Below are 21425 nucleotides of genomic sequence, written 5' to 3'. Positions count from 1 at the left end.
TTCAAAAAAGACATAGTGGAATTGGAAAAGGTGCAGAGAAGGGCGACAAAGATGATACAGGGGATGGGACGACTTCCCTATGAGGAAAGGCTGAAGAGGCTGGGGCTCTTCAGCTTGGAGAAAAGGCGGCTGTGGCTCAGATATGATAGAGGTCTATACAATAATGAGTGGGATGGAAAGGGTCAATGTGGAGCATTTGTTTACACTTTCCAAAAATACTAGGACAAGGGGTCATGCGATGAAGCTGCAGTGTGGTAAATTTAAAACGAATCGGAGGAAATTTTTCTTCACTCAAGGCATAGTTAAACTCTGGAATTCGCTGACAGAAAAGTTGGTTAAGGTGGTTAACTTAGCGGACTTCAAAAAAGGGTTGGACGGCTTCCTGGTGGAAAAAGCCATAGAATGTTATTGAATGGACGAGGGAATACAGTATTTCTAGGATGGGCGGGACAAATTGCTTGTTCTTTTGGCCGCTGTTGGTGACAGGGTGCTGGGCTCGATGGACCCTTGGTCTGTCCCAGCATGGCGATGCTTATGTACTTATGTTCCCGCTGTTAAGCTGTTCCTCCTTTTCCATTTCCAGCTCAGTTTGAATTCGCCTGTGTGGGCATTGGTGTCACGAGACTTCATTTACTACAATTGCCCCTATTTTAAAAATCACTTCCCTATTCGACCCAGCCATCCCAGCATCACCTCACAGTGGCCCTGTCCCAGGAGCTGGCTACTGTGGATCCTTTATCTGACCACTAGGTGTTGATGTTGAGTAATGGCTGAGACTCCCAGCATTCCTGACCAGCCCACGGATCCCATTCCTGGCCCCAGTTATTGAGTCTTCCACATGAGAATGTGCAATACTTACCATTAAGCCACCAGACCAGCCTTTTCTGGGAACTTCTAATGTACACAGATTGCTAAGAAGGATATCTGTACCACAAAGGCTTAATAAAGATTTTGGCAACACATCCCATCTTTGTAGGGCTCATCTTATACCACCTTGATGACTCTGGTAACATTGCATGGAAATCTTTCAACTAAAATTACCTGCACCATGGTGCTACTTCTGCAGCTGCACAGATTCTTGGCCCAAATTGCCCCTCTCCACACACACTTTCTCTCTCTCTCATTCAGTAAGCAAAGGAGGTGGACTCTGCTAAAGGGTCCTTCAGTAGATGCTTCACTGGGAAGGAGACAAGTGGGGCAGGAAGAAGGTGGACAGTTGTTCCCTTAGCCTTCCATGGCTGGTGTCATGTTTGTTGCTGTTCTCCAGGTCTTGCTGTGTCTGAATAAGTGGTTCCACTTACTCAGATTCAGCAAGACCCGGACAACTGCAACAACGAGGAGGAAAGTTGTCTTTCTTCCACCAGTTGTATAATGCTGCCAAGCCTTTCGTTATAAGGAAGAACTTTCATAAGAATGATGTGAAGATCGGTAAGTGCATGGATTGGTCTCGCAAAACCAATATTGGAATTTCACAAAGTTTGACAAAAAAAGGTCCCTGTGGTGGGAAAGTGAGAGGAAAATTGGAGATCATGTGACCTCTGTAGTTTTTAAAAAGAAGGGAGGATAAACAGACTCTGGCTGGGCCTTGCCCCTTATACTCCGTTTCTATAATGGAGAAGAACTGTTTGGTCCAGTTGTAGCCAAGTAGGTTGTGGACAGCCAAGAACAAACACTTTGTCGAGCAAAGTGTTGTGATCACGCTTCCCCATTACTAAAGCATGTACATTGGTTGCCAGTAGAATATAGGATTAAATTTAAAGTACTGATATTGGTTCATAAAGGTCTTTATTCTTTTTTTTTATTTTTTTTATTTCTTTATTTATAATTTTAAATTACAATTTTCAAGGATTTCCTTGTACAGAAATACAGGAGGAAAATAAAATAATATCCAATCATTCACATTTATCAGGCATTATGATAACTTATAGACACATTTGCATATACACGTATATACATATACATATATATACATACTTATATACTTAGACTGGTTAGTCATCTTTAGAAACTATATAATCAATAACCTTTCTTAGACCCCAGTTTAGATGAGGGGGGGAAAAGAGTAAGAGAAGTTTTTACAAACTTATATTCAAATTAAGAAAAAAAGCTGCTTTTTCTCCAGAAAAAAAAAAACAATTTCATTTCACTTGTTTCAATTCTACAAATGATTTAAGTTGTTCCGGCGAAAAGAAGATATATTTAGTTTGACCCAATTTAACTACACACTTACACGGGTAAGCAAGAAAAAAGGAAGCACCGATATCTATTGTCTTTTGTTTTAAAGCAAGAAATAACTTCCTTTTTTGTTGGGTGGACTTGGTGACGTCTGGATATATCCACACTTTTGAGCCATAGAATTGAGCTTTCAGATTTCTAAAATAGAGTCTTAGAATAGCATTGTAATCCTGCTCAAAGACCATTGATACAACCAATGTAGCTCTGTTCATTATAATGTCCGAAGATTGTTCCAGAATATCAGAAATATTTTGTAAGTCAGAAATACGTTTCTCAGAGCCTTGCACTCCTTCCCTTATTTTAGGAATATAATATATTTTATTTAATGGGGGTATTGTCTCAGCAGGAAAATTCAAGATTTCTATCAAGTATTTCTTAAAGGTATCTATCAGAGTTACCCCCGCAATTATAGGGAAATTCAAGAGATGGAGATTTAGGCGTCTGTTAAAGTTCTCAATCTGTTCAATCTTACGTCTAAGGTCTGTAGAGTCTTTAGTGGAAACATTTTTAAAGGCATTTAAAGTATCAACCTCTTGTTGTAAAGATTGCACTTTTGTTGTTAAATCATTTTTAACAGAGTCTACGGTGTTTTTCAAATCTTCAAACTTAGTATTAAGATTAAGGACATCACCTGAAGTCTTCTGCAACATGGTAGCAATCCGGTCTAACATCGCCTTTAGTGTTTGTAGAGTCACCTCTGAGGTCTGTGTTACAGAAGGCATGCTTCCTCCAGCTCCCCGAGTCGTGGCCTGCATACCTGGGTCCTCACTGGAAGCCTCTATCGACACATCGTCAGAGTCGATGGGGTTTCCCTCCAGGGCTGCTCTCGACGCCGGGCTGAGAGGGATCTGTGAAAGAGATGGTGGAGACAGGGAGACTTCCTCTCCCGGCAGGGGGGGCTGCTTCTCCAGTCCTCCCGCAATGGGATCCTCTCCCCGTGTAATTCTGGAGGCACCGGAGAGGAAACGATCCAACGATGTTTGAGCCGGAGAGGAGGTTGAGGTAGGTGGAGGCACTAATCTCAACACTCCCTTACGTTTAGAATGAGGCATTTTACCGAGGAAAAAAGAATAAATTCAGCTCATAACATCCAGAGCGTTTCAACAATCGTCCGGTGCGGCAGCCATTTTGAATTCTCCCCCTCTAAAGGTCTTTATTCTGACATACCAGCTTACTTGTCTGCCCTTGTTATTGCTTATACACCTTCGCATATGCTCCGATCGCTGCAAGATAACTGACTTGTAATCCCCTCCCGCCTCTCAGGCTAAGTGGGTTTCTACCCGAAACTCTGCCTTCTTTTTTCTGGCTCCATCCTTATGGAAGTCCCTCCCAAAACACCTCTGATTAGAACATTCCTATAATAGGCGCCCGTTATAAGAGGCTTGGACAGGCTAAGCCTCCCCTGCTGTGCTCTGAGAGGTTTAAATTGTTGATTTACCTCCATCCTTACAGCAGGAGCTGCAGTGAAAGCCCTCTAGTATTGTGTAACCAATTGTAGAAATTGGTTTATGGTTTGTTTACCTTATTGCTGGGAGAGCAAGGGGAGGGGGGGGGGGGTTGGCTGGGTTGCCAGGGAGATATTTAAGGAGGATGACTTCCTGACCTGCACTGAGAACAGATAGCAGCAGAATCAGACAACCAGACAACAAAGGTAGAAAAGATCATTTTATTTTCATTATAGTGTTTGGAATATGTCCACTTTGAGAATCAGGTGCTCAACATTAAAAGTTTATATTTATTTATTTATTTACTTATTTATGGCATTTTATCCCACATTAAACATGAATTAGGATGTTTTGTGGCTCTACATGAGAATTGTGATATTATGATCCCTTGTTTCAATATTGTTGACAGTCTGCATTTTCCGTTTGGGTGGTATATGGTGTATTAGGTTCTGCCCAGTGTAATATTTATGGTACAGTAAGGTTCTGAGTGTGTTTTTGGACAAAGTTGTGCATAGTGTTTTGCAGTTGAGCGATTGTGGTTAGTATATGCTTTGAGCAACCACTTTATTCTTTGACATATGATACATATCTAATATCTAAATTTAATAAAAGGTATTGTGACTTTATTTTTATTTATTTATTTTTTTCTGTGTGTTATCAGACAATTATGGATTTAAGCTCCACCCCTGGCCCCACCCCTAACCCCACCCTTTAGCCTCCTCAAACAGTTGGGCCACCGACCGCCTATGCCTATACTGATTTCCATATCGCATTAAAAACTTGTTTGAAACTGCCTATGCAGTACCCAGTGGTGAGTCCACAGTTCCTGAATGGATGAATGTCTATTTTATATACTTCCTGGATGATTGGATGATGGTCCCTTTCCTGTCATACACCACTCTGACTTGTCCTTCAAAAACAGCGGTACATTAAATTCAATAAATGATAATCCCCTTGATGCACCAGCTCTGCCCCCCTCTGCAGCTCCACCATCTGTCCCCCCTCCCTTCCTCCCTCCCTCCCTCCCTCCCTCCCTCATGTCCAACATCTACCCCTCTCTCCTCTCTGTCCCAGGATCTGGCTCTGGCTCTCTCCCCTCAAAAGTCTCTTTCTCCATACAGGACCCTAGATGTCTGCCACTGACCAGAACCCCTCTGCCCTAGTCAACCCTCGCAGAAGCAGGAAGTTATGTCAGAAAGGGACAGGCCACAGCACAGAGAAGGTTCCAGTCAGTGGAGAAAGGGATTTTTGAAATAAAGGGGGGAGGGGGTGAGAGAGGGGGAGAGCTGGATCCAGGGATGGAGGGGAGAGAGATATCGGACATGTGGGGAGGAGGTACCGGGCCCTCCAACTGCCTGAATGGTCAGTCCGCCCCTGACTTTATAAGTTATATGTGTAAGCGTGTGCTCTGCCCAGACTCCGCCCATTTGAATGCTCACCTGCAAACCATGTGCTATTGAAGACATGTGAATAGTTACAGAAGAGCACTGAAGGGGGGGGGGGGGAATTCTTCAAGTGGCATAATGGCCTTAACACATTTAGCACAAAGAACACAGCGAAGATGACACAAGAATGTGATCAACAGATGATGTAAAAAGTCCCAGTTTATTGTGTAGCTCAAAAGACACGAAAAGTCCAAAAATCACTTATGTAGTTCAAAAAAGACTCGACATGGCTTCAATTAACAAGGCTTCTATCTGGTTGCAAATCGACAGACATACGGAATTTTCATAGACAATTTAAAAGACTGAGAAGACTCCTGAGGCAGGCCGGTTGGCCGAAACACGGCTGTGTCGAGTCTTTCAGGAAATTACTAACCAATCTGTTCAAAAAGGCATACCACACCGACCCAAAAATAAATGCCTACACTCTGCAACACAGCAATACCAAAGTTCATAATGGACACTATCCTGCTTATTTTCGAAAGAGATTGCCGGCGATCTTCCGACACAAATCGGGATATGGCCGACCATCTCCCGAACCCGGCCAAATCGGTATAATGGAAAGCCGATTTTGGCCGGCTCCAACTGCTTTCCGTCGCAGAGCCGGCCAAAGTTAAAGGGGGCGTTTCGGAAGGGTATGGAAGGCGAGACGGGGGCCTGGTTATGAGATGGCTGGCTTCGGCCGATAATGGAAAAAAGATGGCCGGCTCTGACGAGCACTTGGCCGGCTTCACTTGGTCCATTTATTTTTAGGACCAAGCCTCAAAAAAGTGTCCCAATTGACCAGATGACCACCGGAGGAAATCGGGGATCACCTCCCCTTACTCCCCCAGTGGTCACCAACCCCCTCCCACCCCCAAAAAAAATTAAAAACATTTTTTTGCCAGCCTCTATTCCAGCCTCAAATTATTATTATTAGCATTTGTATAGCGCTACCAGACGCACGTAGCGCTGAACACCTGACACAGAGAGACAGTCCCTGCTCAATAGAGCTTACAATCTAAAAATACAGACAGACAAGACAATTAAGGGCGAGGGAAGTACTGGGTGAGAAAGGAACAAGGGGAGGGCAATTGAGTAGTGGCTAGGAGCCAACAGCAGTGGTGAAGAGGTGGGTTTTCAGCATAGATTTGAAAACAGGTAGAGATGGAGCTAGACGTATAGGTCCAGGAAGTCTATTCCAGGCATAAGGTGCTGTGAGGGAAAAGGAATGAAGTCTGGAGTTAGCAGTGGAGGAGAAAGAGGACGACAAGAGATGTCCTACCCAGCTCCATGACAGCAGTATGTAGGTCCCTGGAGCAGTTTTTAGTGGGTGCAGTGCACTTCAGGTAGGTGGACCCAGGCCCATCCCCCCCTACCTGTTACACTTGTAGTGGTAAATGGGAGCCCTCCAACCCCCCCCCCCCACCAAACCCCACTGTACCCACATGTAGGTGCCCCCTTTCACCTCTTAGGGCTATAGTAGTGGTGTACAGTTATGGGGAGTGGGTTTTTTGGGGGATTTGGGGGGCTCAGCACCCAAGGTAAGGGAGCTATGCACCTGGGAGCAATTTTTGAAGTCCACTGCAGTGCCCCCTAGGGTGCCCGATTGGTGTCCTGGCATGTCAGGGGGACCAGTGCACTACAAACGCTGGCTCCTCCCATGACCAAATACCTTGGATTTGTCCGGGTTTGAGATCGCCGGCATTAGTTTCCATTATCGCCGGAAACCAATGCCGGCCATCTCTAAAGCCGACCCAAATGCTGAGATTTGGCCGGCTCCAACCGTATTATCAAAACGAAAGATAGCTGGCTATCTTTTGTCGATAATATGGTCGGGGGGCGCCATTCGATTATGCCCCTCCATATAACCTCTCCTCTCTTTGATCCCCATTGTACCTGAAACACAAACACATGAGTTTTTATCTGACCACATCACCTTGTATCTGTTTCTCTACCGGACTTGGCCACATTGAGCCTGCAAATAGGTGGGAAAATGTGGGATATAAATGTAACAAATAAAATAAATAAATTTGGACTTTTTGTGTCTTTTGAGCTACACAATACATTTGGACTATAGATCACATTGTTGTGTCATCTTCGCTGTGTTCTTTGTGATTTTGAGTGTTCGAAGACTGGTGTTCTGCTGTGCTTCACGTTTTTTTTTTACCGCACGCTAATTCCTTTAACGTGTGTTAAGGTGCATTAGGGCCACAATGCTGCTTGGTGAATCCCCCTTCCCCACCCCCTACCCCCCAGAATCATGTGGTCTATCACTATTTTCACTCCAAAGACGTTTCGCCATATCACAGGAAGAAAGAACCCTCTCTAGAAAAAAATGTTTCTATATTTTGGATCCTCAGATGGTGGACTCGATCAAGAATTCACTTCATCTGCCAGTCACCAGATTGTTCACAGAATTTCTTTTTCCTTATTTTTTTATATGCTACCTATCTTTAGCTCTATTTACTGGTGCATTTGTAAATGTAAATAAATCAGCGCCTTCATCATGCAAACACGCACTTATCTCGGTAGATTTCTCTCAAAGCTGACACCTCCTGAATTCATGTTTCGGCAATAACGGTCAGGATCAAGATGCTTTAAATAGGGGTCCTTTTTCCAAGCTGCAGTAAGTACCAGCATGTTCTTACCCGCAACTTTAAAAGGCTTGGGGCCCTTTTACTAACCAGTGGTAAGCCCACCACAGACTTACCGCTTGCCAATCTGGAGCTATCACCGGCCCAATGTGGGCACCAGCAGTAGTTCCACCCCCAGCAGTTATTGGGGCAGTTAGCTTAGCGGAGTTTAAAAAAAGGTTTGGCCGGCTTCCTAAAGGAAAAGTCCATAGACCGTTATTAAATGGACTTGGGGAAAATCCACTATTTCTGAGATAAGCAGTATAAAATGTTTATAATAAATATATATATTTTTTTATCTAATTATACGTCTCCTCCGTTTGGAAAGAGCCTACTTTCCCCCACTCCTCTTCTTTGCTGTGTATCTGTTTCGTGGGGATTGAGTGCACCTCCACACTCCCGTGTGGTAGTCTTTCGTATATTTTTTCACTCACCATCAGGCTTATCTTCAAAAGAGAAGGGCGCCCATCTTCCGACACAAATCGGGAGATGGGCGTCCTTCTCTCAGGGTCGCCCAAATCGGCATAATTGAAAGCCGATTTTGGGCGCCCTCAACTGCTTTCCGTCGCGGGGACGACCAAAGTTCACGGGGGTGTGTGAGCAGCGTAGTGAAGTCGGGACTGGGGCGTGGCTAACACATGGGCGTCCTCGGCTGATAATGGAAAAAAAGAAGGGCGTCCCTGACGAGCACTTGGCCGACTTTACTTTGTCCATTTTTTCTTGCGATCAAGCATCAAAAATGTGCCCGAACTGACCAGATCACCACCGGAGGGAATTGGGGATGACCTCCCCTTACTCCCCCTCCCACCCTAAAAAAAAAACTTAAAAAAATTTTTTTGTGCCAGTCTCTATGCCAGCCTCAAATGTTATACCCAGCTCCATGACAGTGGTATGCAGGTCCCTGAAACAGTTTTAGTGGGTGCAGCAAGGGCGGGACCAGAGCTGAGAGAGAGAGAAGGGAAAACTGAACTAAGCACCGAGCCGAGCCTGCATGATTTTTAATGCTGCTGCTGCCCTAACCCTGACATGGTAAAATAGATGACTTTTAAAATTTGGAGGGAGGGGACCTGGAACTCGAAGGGAGGGAGGGAGGGGGGACCCTGGAACTGGGAGGGAGGGTGGGTGGGAGGACCCTGGAACTCAGAGGGAGGGAGGTGGAGGGGGGATGAGGGAGGTGGACGGAGGGAAGGAGAGGGGGACAGGGGGAAGGGGATGAGGGGGAGAGGGTCAAGGGAGAGGTGGGACAGGGGGGAGAGAGAGGTGGGATGAGGGGGAGGGGGAATGCATCACCTGTAAAAAAAAAAAAAAATTCAGCACCCTGAAAAGTTGGCTCCTATGCTGCCCGCTAACTGATTAGCACATGTTTGGTGCAGGAGTCCTTACCGCCTGCAAAATAGGTGGCAGTAACGGCTCACGAGCTAATCTGTTTTAATGGCCACATGATCGTTTATTTATTAATGCGGATTTACTTACCGGCTTCTCGAAGGAATTCACTCAAGGTGGTGTTCAGGAAGAATAGATCAAACATGAGCAATAGGCAATCACAGAAGTAAAAATGTTCAAATAACAATACAAAGTATGGCATAGTATAACTGCTTACGATGTATAAAACATTTTAATAGACAGCGTAGGGTGTAAGCAAATTGGAATGTATAGATAGGTAAGATAAAGTTAGAGACTAGTTTAAAGAAGGTTGCAATTTGCAAATCAGGTCATCAATAGAAATCAAACCAAATAAAACATGGAAAAGAAAATAAGATGATACCTTTTTTATTGGACATAACTTAATACATTTCTTGATTAGCTTTCGAAGGTTGCCCTTCTTCGTCAGATCGGAAATAAGCAAATGTGCTAGCTGACAGTGTATATAAGTGATAACATTCAAGCATTACTATGACAGTAAAATAGATACCATTGGAGATTCTACATGGAATGTTGCTACTATTGGAGATTCTACATGGAATGTTGCTACTCTTTGAGATTCTACATGGAATGTTTCTATTCCACTAGCAACATTCCATGTAGAAGGCTGCGCAGGCTTCTGTTTCTGTGAGTCTGATGTCCTGCACGTACGTGCAGGAAGTCAGACTCACAGAAGCAGAAGCCTGTGCGGCCACATTGGTGATCTACAAGGGCCGACTTCTACATGGAATGTTGCTAGTGGAATAGCAACATTCCATGTAGAATCTATAGAAATCAAACAAAATAAAACATGGAAAAGAAAATAAGATGATACCTTTTTTATTGGACATAACTTAATACATTTCTTGATTAGCTTTCGAAGGTTGCCCTTCTTCCTCAGATCGGAAATAAGCAAATGTGCTAGCTGACAGTGTATATAAGTGAAAACATTCAAGCATTACTATGACAGTCTGACAGGGTGGGAGGATGGGGGTGGGTCGGAGGTATGCATGGGGACATCAAAGCATATCATTGATATTCTAACAGGATGGGTGTGGATAGGTGAGGGGTGGGGTGATCAACAGAGAAATACAGCTTTATGGTTTATAATGGGCTAGGAACCCCAGGTCCTTATTAAGTCCTTTCTGTTGGGTGTTAAAATATTCAATCATTCTGACTTCAAAGGTCTTACGTTCTTGTATGGTTTTAAAGTTACTGTCATAATAATGCTTGAATGTTTTCACTTATATACACTGTCAGCTAGCACATTTGCTTATTTCCGATCTGACGAAGAAGGGCAACCTTCGAAAGCTAATCAAGAAATGTATTATGTCCAATAAAAAAGGTATCATCTTCTTTTCTTTTCCATGTTTTATTTTGTTTGATTTCTATTGATAACCTTAAGAGTGGACTAACACGGCTACCACACTCCTCTACAAATCAGGTCAGAAAGGTGCTTGAACATGTCCTGCTACAGTATATGCGGCCGGTATCATTCCGTGTGGGTGTGTGTTTGTGACTATCAAGTTACTTCTTCCATTAAAGGCCTGGTTGAAGAGCCAAGCTTTCACCTGCTTCCTGCAGTAGAGATAGTCTTGTGTTAAGCAGAGCCTTTCAGACATGCATTCCAGAGCGCGGGGCTTACTCCGGAGAAGGCTCGCTTGCGGGTATCACATTGTGTGATGTCCTTTGGAGAGGGTGTGGTTAGGGATACTCCTTGGGAGGACCTTAGTGACCTTGGAGGTGAGTAGAGGGTGATCCTGTTCTTCAAGTACTCGGGGCCATTTCCTTTCAGGGCCTTGAAGATCAGACACTGAGTTTTAAATTTAGCCCTGTATTGTACTGGTAGCCAGTGAAGTTTTTGCAAAGATGGTGTGATGAGGTCACGTCGCTTGTAACCTTCTATGAGTCTTGCTGCAGCATTCTGAATCAATCGGAGCTGATGGAAACCCTTTGTATTCAGAGCAGTGTAGAGGGCATTACAGTAATCCAGTCGATGGCAACATTAGCACATGGGCATTAATAGAAAATTCAAAAATCAGCCATTTTACTGCTGCACTAAAAACGGCCTTAGCACGCAGGAAAGACTTGCATAAGGGGTGCGTTAAGGCCACTTTTTTTAGCCCTGGTGAAGGCTGGAGGTGATTTTAAGGCACGAGGGGACAAAGGGACTTGCAAAAGCTTTGCGGGGTCAAGAAGGGAAGGGAGAGATGCCGGACTGTGTGCAGAGGGCAGGAGGGAGAAGGGAGGGAAATGCAGTGTGGCACCATTAATAGTAATTGACTGAGAGGGGGGGGGTGTATGCAACACACCTATGCCACTGAGTTGTGGTAAAATAATGCAACAGTAGCCGACGTTGATAACTTGCCCACTTAGTCCTGGGCAGTGACACCAGTGTGCTTTTGCAGGATCTTTGTCCATCATGTCATGCTATTTATAAAAGTTTGATTGTAACCCAGTATGAACTGTGGTGATCTAGTGGGAAATACATTTTTTAAATAAATCAATAAACCAAACCCCAAACTTATCTAATTCTGTCACACCAGACACTCAGCCCTAGGCGATCACAGTTGCTTTGCTAAGCTAGAGAATACTAATGCGAAGACAAGGCAATCTCTCTAACAGAGCTTCACTACCCTCTTCTCCTTCACCAGCCCTCAAAATCTCTGTCCCTTGGACTGAACGGTTCCACTCTGGCAGTGACAGATAAGCCAAGTCTCTGTGATAACTCTACAACAGGTTCCACAAATCAGGGGATGGGGGAGGGGGGGGGAAACAGGAAATCTATGATAGATTATAGATTGCCCCCAACGGTGTTGTCAGCGTTCTCAAGGATGGCTCCTGCGGTATTGTCATTCCCAAGCCAATGCCAGAGTGCAAAGCAACTAATGAGGTTGGTCTATCCTACATCTATATCCTTTTCTCAGATATCCAGCTATAATTCAACCACATGCTGGGAAAGAGAGAATCGTTCTCTGTAATTCCCTTTACTTAGAGCTTCTATTTAGTATCAACGGTAAAACCGAAGATGAAAGTAAAACCTGGATTAACGTATTTTTATTATGTGAAGCGTACCAATAAAGGAGTAAGTTTATAAGTGGCTTGACCGTGTTGAAAACTGTTATACAGCAAGGTTCAAACCACTTGACCAAATCTGACTGGCAGAGAAGACAGATGCAAGTAGGTGCTGTTATCTTCCTGCCTTCTAGAGGGAGGCCTGGAGAGAGGGGTGGCGGAGAGATGGGGCATATGTCAGCCAGGGTGCATGGAGGACATGGGAGAGGGGAAGGGAAAAGCCTGGAAAGAGGAGTGATGGAGAAATGGACACTGGAGATTGAGGTGAGCATGAGGAGCATATGTCAGCCAGGGGGCAGGAAGAGTATGGGAGAGGGGAAGGGGGGTGATCTGGAGAGAGGGTTGGCGGAGAAATGGGGCATATGTCAGCCAGAGTGCATGGAGGACATGGGAGAGGGGAAAGGAGAGTCCTGGAAAAGAGGAGTGATGGAGATATGGACACTGGAGATTGAGGTGAGCATGAGGAGCATATGTCAGCCAGGGTGCATGAAGGACATGGGAGAGGGGAAGGGGGAGGCCTGGAAAAGAGGAGTGATGGAGATATGGACACTGAAGATTGAGGTGAGCATGAGGAGCATATGTCAGGCGGGGGCATGGAGGACATGGGAGAAGGGGGAAGGGGGAGGCCTAGCATACAGCAGCACAGAGAAAAGTGAAGTTCTCTGTTGTTGAATTCCTGGAGAAAAGGCACAGCGAATCAAACAAAAGTACCCCTTCCCCAGCAAATGGACAAAGAGTAATAAAATCAGATCCTTGCATATCTACTATGTATTTCTTTTCCAACACAGAACAGATGTGGGTTTGGATGTGCATTTAATTACTTGTCTCTTTCCAAATCTGAATGCAAGGGAGCCCATTAGGCTGCCTAAAGCTAGAAGTTACTATGAGACCTCGTTTTCAGCCTAGAAATAAATCATTCCTGAACACTGAAATTGCCATCCGATAAGGGCAGTAAAGTCCATGTACTGTGCCCATTCCTGAGCGCCCACCCGATCCCAGGTTCTGCTGTGTTTCTTCTCTGGCTTTCCACTTTTCAATATTTCTTCCTCTCGCCCAGTTCTCATTAGAGATCCTTCCTATGCTGCCTCCCATACCTTGACCATTGTCCCTTTTCCCGTTCATTCTTCTTTACAGCTCCAATTGTAAGATGGGCCTGGCAACTCCACTACCTTGAGCCAGGAACCCAAACTCTCCCTCCCTTACGTTCCCCCTATTCACCACTCACTTTGTGATCTTCTGCAAGGGGCAAGGGACATGGTGGTGGGGGTAATTTTATAAGGAGTCACCTGTATTTAGTAGCAAGTAAGCACATGAATGCCATGGATAAGTTCCAAGATGACCAATGGCACAATGTATTCATCAGATATAGTATGGAGGGTGTACTGACAAGATGGGTCCACAGTTAGTATGATTTATAGATCGGTTGCTGTCTTGACAGGACCCCTGATGAAGGCCTTCATGCCGAAACACTGCCCGTGTTGGGTTCGTCTTGTGAGCGCACCCTCTATACTATATTTGAAGAATAAATTGTGCCATTGGCCGTCTTGGAACTTATCCATGGTGTCTTCAACTCTTTTGTTGCTCGTTGACTGTTTGTGGAAGGTTCGTTTTCCTTTTTTCTTTAGCTTCCCGCAGCACATGCATGCCAGCATTCCAGTCATTTATGTACATATGTGAGCCCATCTGTATGTAAATGAGAAGCTTCCGACTGTGCCCCTGTTCTGTAAGAACTTGCTAACATTTGAAGGTGTTATTTTGCAACTGGGAGCTATAATCTATGCACCTATTTTCATGATCTAAGCACCGTGGCTGGTATCATATCATATCATATCAGGTCACATCAAATTCAACTACGTCTGCTACATGGACACCTGAGTGTGGAGTACCGCAGGGATCCCCCCTCTCGCCAACTATTTTCAACCTAATGATGATCCCCTTGGCAAAACTTCTATCAAACCATAACCTCAACCCACATATATATGCCGATGATGTAACGATATATATTCCTTTCAAACAAGACATTAATGAAATCTCCAACGAAATCAACCAAAGTCTACACATCATGAACACCTGGGCAGATGCATTCCGATTGAAACTGAATGCAGAAAAAACCCAATACCTCATACTTACCTCCCAATACAACACGAAAAAATTTACCGCAATAAACACACCTAAACTAAAGCTGCCAATCTCAGAAACTTTAAAAATCCTTGGAGTCAATATTGACCGCCACTTAACACTTGACACTCACACGAACAACACAACCAAAAAGATGTTCTACTCCATGTGGAAATTGAAAAGAATAAGACCATTCTTTCCAAGATCTGTCTTCCGCGGCCTAGTGCAATCACTCGTACTCAGTCACCTGGACTACTGCAATTCACTATACGCAGGTTGCAAAGAACAAATACTGAGGAAACTTCAAACAGCCCAGAATACAGCAGCCAGACTCATCTTCGGAAAACCAAAATACGAAAGTTCAAAACCCTTACGTGAGAAACTACATTGGTTCCCACTCAAGGAACGTATCACTTTTAAAGTATGCACCTTAGTCCACAAAATCATTCACGGTGAAGCCCCTGCATACATGTCTGATTTAATAGACCTGCCACCCAGAAACGCTAAAAGATCATCCCGAACTTTCCTCAATCTCCACTTCCCTAAGTGCAAAGGCATAAAATACAAAGTACTGCACGCATCAACCTTCTCTTATATGAGCACGCAATTCTGGAACACACTACCACGCAACCTGAGAACGATCTACGAACTAACCGACTTCCGCAAACTATTGAAGACTCATCTCTTTGAGAAGATCTATTGCAAGGATCAAAACACATGAAGTCTATACACACTAATAGAAATGCATCAATACACTCTCTTCTGAGTTCTCTTCCCCCGTATTTTCACCACACTTAAAACTCTACCCACAGATAAAATTGTTATACCCTAATGTTCTTTTGCTATTGTTTTATCACCCTATCAATTCCCCATTTTAACACTCCATTGTTCTATCCCCTAATGATATTTTGACTCTGAATTTTGTCTTCACATAACTCTTCACAATGTAACCCATAATCGTACTGCTACAAATTGTATTTTCATTTTTCACAATGTATTGTAAGCCACACTGAGCCCGCAAATAGGTGGGAAAATGTGGGATACAAATGCAATAAATAAATAAATAAGTGCCAACGCCAGAAATGGAGCTCTTACGCTAATGAAAAGTAGGCGCCTTGTACATTAAGCTCCAAATAAGCCCATTCTTGCTGCCTAAATATAGGGGCCCATTTATAGAATCACCTTTCAGGTGCTTTCAAAGATGCCGATATTCAGGGCACAGTCGGCGCTACACCGGATATTCAATGCTGGGCCGTTTCCGGTGATCGGCATCGAACATCTAGTTTTCTTTTGGCTGGTGTGACTGTAACCGGCCAAGCCGACATTCAGAGCTGGCCGGTCAAAGTCATGCCGATATTCAGGGCGTGGGCGTTAGCACAGTTGGCGCTACACCGGATATTCAATGCCGGGCCGTTTCCGGTGATCGGCATTGAATATCTAGTTTTCTTTTGGCTGGTTTGACTGGCCAAGCCGACATTCAGAGCTGGCCGGTCAAAGTCAAAACGGCCAAAGATAGGACTGCCTTGCATTTGGCCAAATTGGCTGCTAAAGTTGAGTAGCAATGCGCCGAAAATTGGCAGATAGCCGGTTATATCGCCCAATGTAACCAGCTATCTGCTAGCCGCTAACCAGCAATTCAGCAGGACATGGCCAGCCAAGTCCCGCTGAATATCGGTGGATAGCTGGTTATGTGGCATTCTTCCAGCCAGGTGCCGATCTTGGCCAGTTTTGGGAGGAAAGTGTCTTGTACAGCACTGTGTACACTGATGGCTGATGCCTGGTTACACACAGTCTACCCACTAGTACTGTATTGCTGTAGGCTGTGCATGATCTCTGGTCTTCCCCCTCTCCTTGACCCTATCCCTCCTTTCAGTACCCTTCTCCACCACCGCCAACTCCAGGCTCCGCCCTTTCTGCCTCGCCTCACCCTATGCTTGGAATAAACTCCCTGAGCCCATTCGCCAGGCCCCCTCCCTGCCCATCTTCAAATCCTTGCTCTTCAATGTCGCCTTCAGCACCTAACCACCATACCATGCCATATTCAGGAAATCTAGACTGCCCCAACTTGACACTTCGTCCTTTAGATTGTAAGCTCTTTTGAGAAGGGACTGTCCTTCTTTGTTAAACTGTACAGCGCTGCGTAACCCTAGTAGCGCTCTAGAAATGTTAAGTAGTAGTAGTAGTATCAGCAGATGCAGCTCCCAGGAGATCTTTCCGGTCTCTCTGGGGTGAGAACTAATTCTCCACCCCCCCCCCCCCCCATGAATACAAGTGCCCACCTGGCCTGAAAAACAAAGACCCTAGCTGGGAGTCCCTCTAAAGCCTTCATATTACTCCGGTGTTGTACCGATTACACTGGCTGTATTAGTTTCAAGTTGCTGTGTTTGGTTTAGAAAACGTACCATTTGGGACGCCCGGTCTACCTGTATGGCAAGCTGACAAAACATATTTTTTTGGCGGGAACTTCGCTCATCACAAAAAAGTCTTCCGCAATTCCCAGGTCTTGATGTCATTAAACTTTTGTGAAAATCAAAATAGATCTCAATTCATGTGAATATCGTTGTGTAACAAAAACAAATAGTGAATCTTACTAATACGTAAATAACCAGCGTGTGATGCTCATATTACATGAAAGAGAGGAAAAACCCTCATACTACTGTCACCCTACTCGGATACTTTAAGCCGGAATAATGTAGGTGGCACACAGTTAAAAGGTAATCATAGGTAGAAAAAAAACCTCTCTATAATTCTAACAATAGCATGTTACAATGACTTAGTTGGCTTCGTGAGGATTTTTAAGATCAGTAGCTCCCAGGATTTATGCTGTGAGGACCCTTGAGAAAGCAACAGCGAAACGGGTCCATCGGGACCTCACTCTGGGAAGTCGATGTAGGAGCAGTGAAGCACAGACCAACACAAAGCCTAACTTAGATAGTAACATAGTAGATGACAGCAGAAAAAGACCTGCATGGTCCATCTAGTCTGCCCAACAAGATAAACTCATATGTGCTACTTTTTGTGTATACCTTACCTTGATTTGTATCTGTCTTTTTCAGGGTACAGACCGTATAAGTCTGCCCAGCACTATCCCCGCCTCCCAACCACCAGCCCCGCCTCCCAACACCAGCTCTGGCACAGACCGTATAAGTCTGCCCAGCACTATCCCCGCCTCCCACCACCGGCTCTGGCACAGACCGTATAAGTCTGCCCAGCACTATCCCCGCCTCCCATCCACCAGCCCCGCCTCCCAACACCAGCTCTGGCACAGACCGTATAAGTCTGCCCAGCACTATCCCCACCTCCCAACCACCAGCCCCGCCTCCCACCACCGGTTCTGGCACAGACCGTATAAGTCTGCCCAGCACCATCCCCACCTCCCAACCACCAGTCCCGCCTCCCACCACCGGCTCTGGCACAGACCGTATAAGTCTGCCCAGCACTATCCCCGCCTCCCAACCACCGGCTCTGCCACCCAATCTCGGCTAAGTGGCTTTTTTCATTTCTAAGTCATTATAACATGCTATCGTTAGAACTATAGAGAGGTTTTTTTTCTACCTATGATTACCTTTTAACTGTGTGCCACCTACATTATTCCGGCTTAAAGTATCCGAGTAGGGTGACAGTAGTATGAGGGTTTTTCCTCTCTTTCATGTAATATGAGCATCACACGGTGGTTATTTACGTATTAGTAAGATTCACTATTTGATTTTGTCATTAGACTTTCAACAACTAGATAAGGAGCATTTTCATAGGCTGGAGTTTCTCTTTGGAACTGTCGCCTGAGGAACTTCATAATGCTTCTTCATATTTTGCTTTTTGTAAATTTTTAAAAACTTGGTTGTTTCAACAGCATTTTGATTGATCTGTTACACATTTCATTTAATGGAACTGTTTATTTGTAATATTATATTGAAATTGTAAACCGGCGTTGACACTATGGTATATATACAGAATATCAAATGAATAAATCCAAACATGAACCGATAAATGTAGGCCGGGTCGAGGATATCGGTGGATTTTGAGAAGCTTGGTTCAGATGACCTTGAAACCTAAGGGTTTTGCTTTCTGTTTTGTGTCCCACTGTAGTATCTATTCATCCCTGCCACAGAGACTCCGCACTGCTGATATGCAATCTCCGAGAATACCGGGGCGGAAGCGAGGGAGGCCGCCGCTCCACTCCAACCCTATGAAAATGGCTGTTCACAACCTCTACTCCACATCAGTCAGTTCCCTCCCAGCAGTCAAGATCCCAAAGAAGAGGGGCCGCAAGCCTGGATACAAGGTAAGATGGGGCACCTCACTCACCTAGTCTGCTCTTTCTACCTCTGCGATGGTTTCAGTTTAGGTCCCGCTCTGTTTTACAGGAACCTGGCATAAGGGGAGAAAACTAATTGAGCAAAACCTATGGACAAGGGGATCTACAGCCCCTAGCTTAGATAAAGATAAGCCTTACAGCAAGTGGGAAGAACCTGTACCACCAGCACATTGAAACCTCTCCAGTCTCTTGCACGAGAACAGATGAGCTCTCTCCAGGGCTGCCCCAGCCATTAGTCATTAGACTTCCTAGGCAAACCTTCAGCCTTGTTTCCACTTCAATTACATTTAGCTCATTTTTCTTTCCCAAGAGTTTGATAATTAAGTCAGAAGTACATAAGTATTGCCATACTGGGAAAGACCAAAGGTCCATCGAGCCTAACATCCTGTTTCCAACAGTGGCCTATCCAGGTCACAAATACCCGGCAACCAACAACCATGATCATCCCACGACCTTCCTATAACAATGCATAATTGGACATCGTAATTTGATTAAACTTGCCACCTTTTAAGAAGCTGCTGCCCTAGGCACCTGCCTACTCGTGCCTAATGGTGGCCCAGCCCTGGCAGTCCCTAGGACACGGTTGGGATACTGAGTCTATGCTGATTCAAAGGGAAGAGTATTTTTTGACACCATGCTGAGACAGTGGGTGAGTGGAGAAAATGTTTCTTCACGCAACGTGTAATTAAACTCTGGAATTCGTTGCCAGAGAATGTGGTAAAGGCGGTTAGCTTAGCGGAGTTTTAAAAAGGTTTGGACGGCTTCCTAAAGGAAAAGTCCATAGACCGTTATTAAATGAACTTGGGGAAAATCCACTATTTCTGGGATAAGCAGTATAAAATGTTTTGTACATTTTTGGGATCTTGCCGGGTATTTGTGACCTGGATTGGCCACTGTTGGAAACAGGTTGCTGGGCTCGATGGACCTTTGGTCTTTCCCAGTATGGCAACACTTATGTACTAGCTCAGACATCAGCATGTCCCCTTACACCATGCCGGGACACTGGACCAGTACTGGATCGGAGGGGAGAATGCCCCCTTACACCATGCTGGGGCACTGGGCCAGTATTGATTCAGAGAGAATATTCTCCCCCACACCATGTTGTCAACCATTCCTAACTGTGAAGCACAGGCAGGTCCTGCCGGGATGAAATGATTCACCCAGTAGATGTTAATATGATATGATCAACCCACATACAGTCCTTGTCATTTCACTTCTGCCAGGGGTGGGCTGTAAGCACTGCAGCCTGCACACAAACATTATTAAATCAAATAAATCTCTTCTTAATCACGGGTGCCTGTGCAGGAAGGGTGAGAAGACCTTTTAATTATGCACTTAGTATTCTACGGGTGCTTTTGGTTATTAAAGCAAAACTCATCTCGTAATGGCTGTTATTTCACTGAACCAATCAGCAACCCAACCCCTCTGCCTGCCTCTCTCACCACAAGATGAAAATTATATGGCAGTACGAGCTGAAGCATTTTCAAATTCTGAAATAAAATAGTCGGGGGGAGGGGGAGGTGGGACTAGGGGAGAAATGAAATCCACCTTCCAGGGGAAATGTTTTCAAGAGGAAAATGCATATATTAATTCATCCTACTGTCTACATCAGATACTTTTATCTATTGCATGCATTTATTTATTTTTCCACCTGGCATTTTCCTCCAGCTCCTTTTTGGCTTCTAGTTTACTTGGAACTGACTTATGTTTATTTATGGGATGCTTATAGCCCACATTTTCCCACTCATGCAGGCACAATGTGGCTTACAGAAAGTTAAGTAAAAATTTCAAAGGTAAAAGCGCAGAAAAGCATACAAGAAGCAAAAAGGCGGAGGAGAATCTGAGCTACGCAGGGAAGGGACAAGGGGGTGCATCAATCTACGGCGGAAATTAGGGAGTAAGTCTTGGCAAAGAAGTAGGTCTTTAACAGCTTCTTGAAGAGGGTATGGTCCTCTTGAGTTTTAAGGTGGCGAGGTAGAGCGTTCCAGTGTTTGGGACTCCAGTAGCGGAAGGACGAGGCGAAGATCTTACATAAGTACATAAGTACATAAGTAATGCCACACTGGGAAAAGACCAAGGGTCCATCGAGCCCAGCATCCTGTCCACGACAGCGGCCAATCCAGGCCAAGGGCACCTGGCAAGCTTCCCAAACGTACAAACATTCTATACATGTTATTCCTGGAATTTTGGATTTTTCCAAGTCCGTTTAGTAGCGGTTTATGGACTTGTCCTTTAGGAAACCGTCCAACCCTTTTTTAAACTCTGCTAAGCTAACCGCCTTCACCACTTTCTCCGGCAACGAATTCCAGAGTTTAATTACACGTTGGGTGAAGAAAAATTTTCTCCGATTTGTTTTAAATTTACTACACTGTAGTTTCATCGCATGCCCCCTAGTCCTAGTATTTTTGGAAAGCGTGAACAGACGCTTCACATCCACCTGTTCCACTCCACTCATTATTTTATATACCTCTATCATGTCTCCCCTCAGCCGTCTCTTCTCCAAGCTGTATAGCCCTAGCCTCCTTAGTCTTTCTTCATAGGGAAGTCGTTCCATCCCCGCTATCATTTTAGTCGCCCTTCGCTGCAGCTTTTCCAATTCTACTATATCTTTCTTGAGATGCGGCGACCAGAATTGAACACAATACTCAAGGTGCGGTCGCACCATGGAGCGATACAACGGCATTATAACATCCTCACACCCTTGACACCCTTACAGCTCGGGAAGCGGAGGTGGAGATAGGACCGAGCAGCAGGGTTGGCATTTCTAGGCGGAAGGTCG

At 44.8% G+C, this 21425-nt stretch overlaps 1 protein-coding gene and 1 long non-coding RNA gene across 3 annotated transcripts in view; one reads left to right on the top strand and one right to left on the bottom strand.

The window, feature by feature from the left end:
- Positions 1–11003: 11003 nt before the first annotated feature.
- Positions 11004–16230, bottom strand: LOC115465262. The gene is made up of 3 exons (XR_003941374.1): positions 16218–16230; positions 14917–14919; positions 11004–11077 (listed from the first exon to the last, which is right to left on the bottom strand). It is a non-coding gene; the product is annotated as an uncharacterized LOC115465262 (long non-coding RNA).
- A 2191-nt stretch (positions 16231–18421) lies between these two features.
- Positions 18422–21425, top strand: part of SCML4 (Scm polycomb group protein like 4) — a 62028-nt gene continuing 59024 nt past the window's right edge. The window contains exon 1 of one of the 2 annotated variants that reach the window (XM_030195664.1): positions 18422–18613. In XM_030195664.1, the coding sequence (XP_030051524.1) occupies positions 18458–18613 (156 nt within the window). In that variant the 5' untranslated portion in view covers positions 18422–18457. The remainder of the gene's footprint in view (positions 18614–21425) is intronic. The other variant, XM_030195663.1, reaches the window with a different exon arrangement.

This window comes from Microcaecilia unicolor, chromosome 3 (genome assembly GCF_901765095.1).
Source record: "Microcaecilia unicolor chromosome 3, aMicUni1.1, whole genome shotgun sequence".
In the NCBI taxonomy this organism is placed as follows: Eukaryota; Metazoa; Chordata; class Amphibia; order Gymnophiona; family Siphonopidae; genus Microcaecilia; species Microcaecilia unicolor.
Note: the sequence above shows the minus strand (reverse complement) of the source record. Positions and strands in the feature narration are given on the sequence as shown.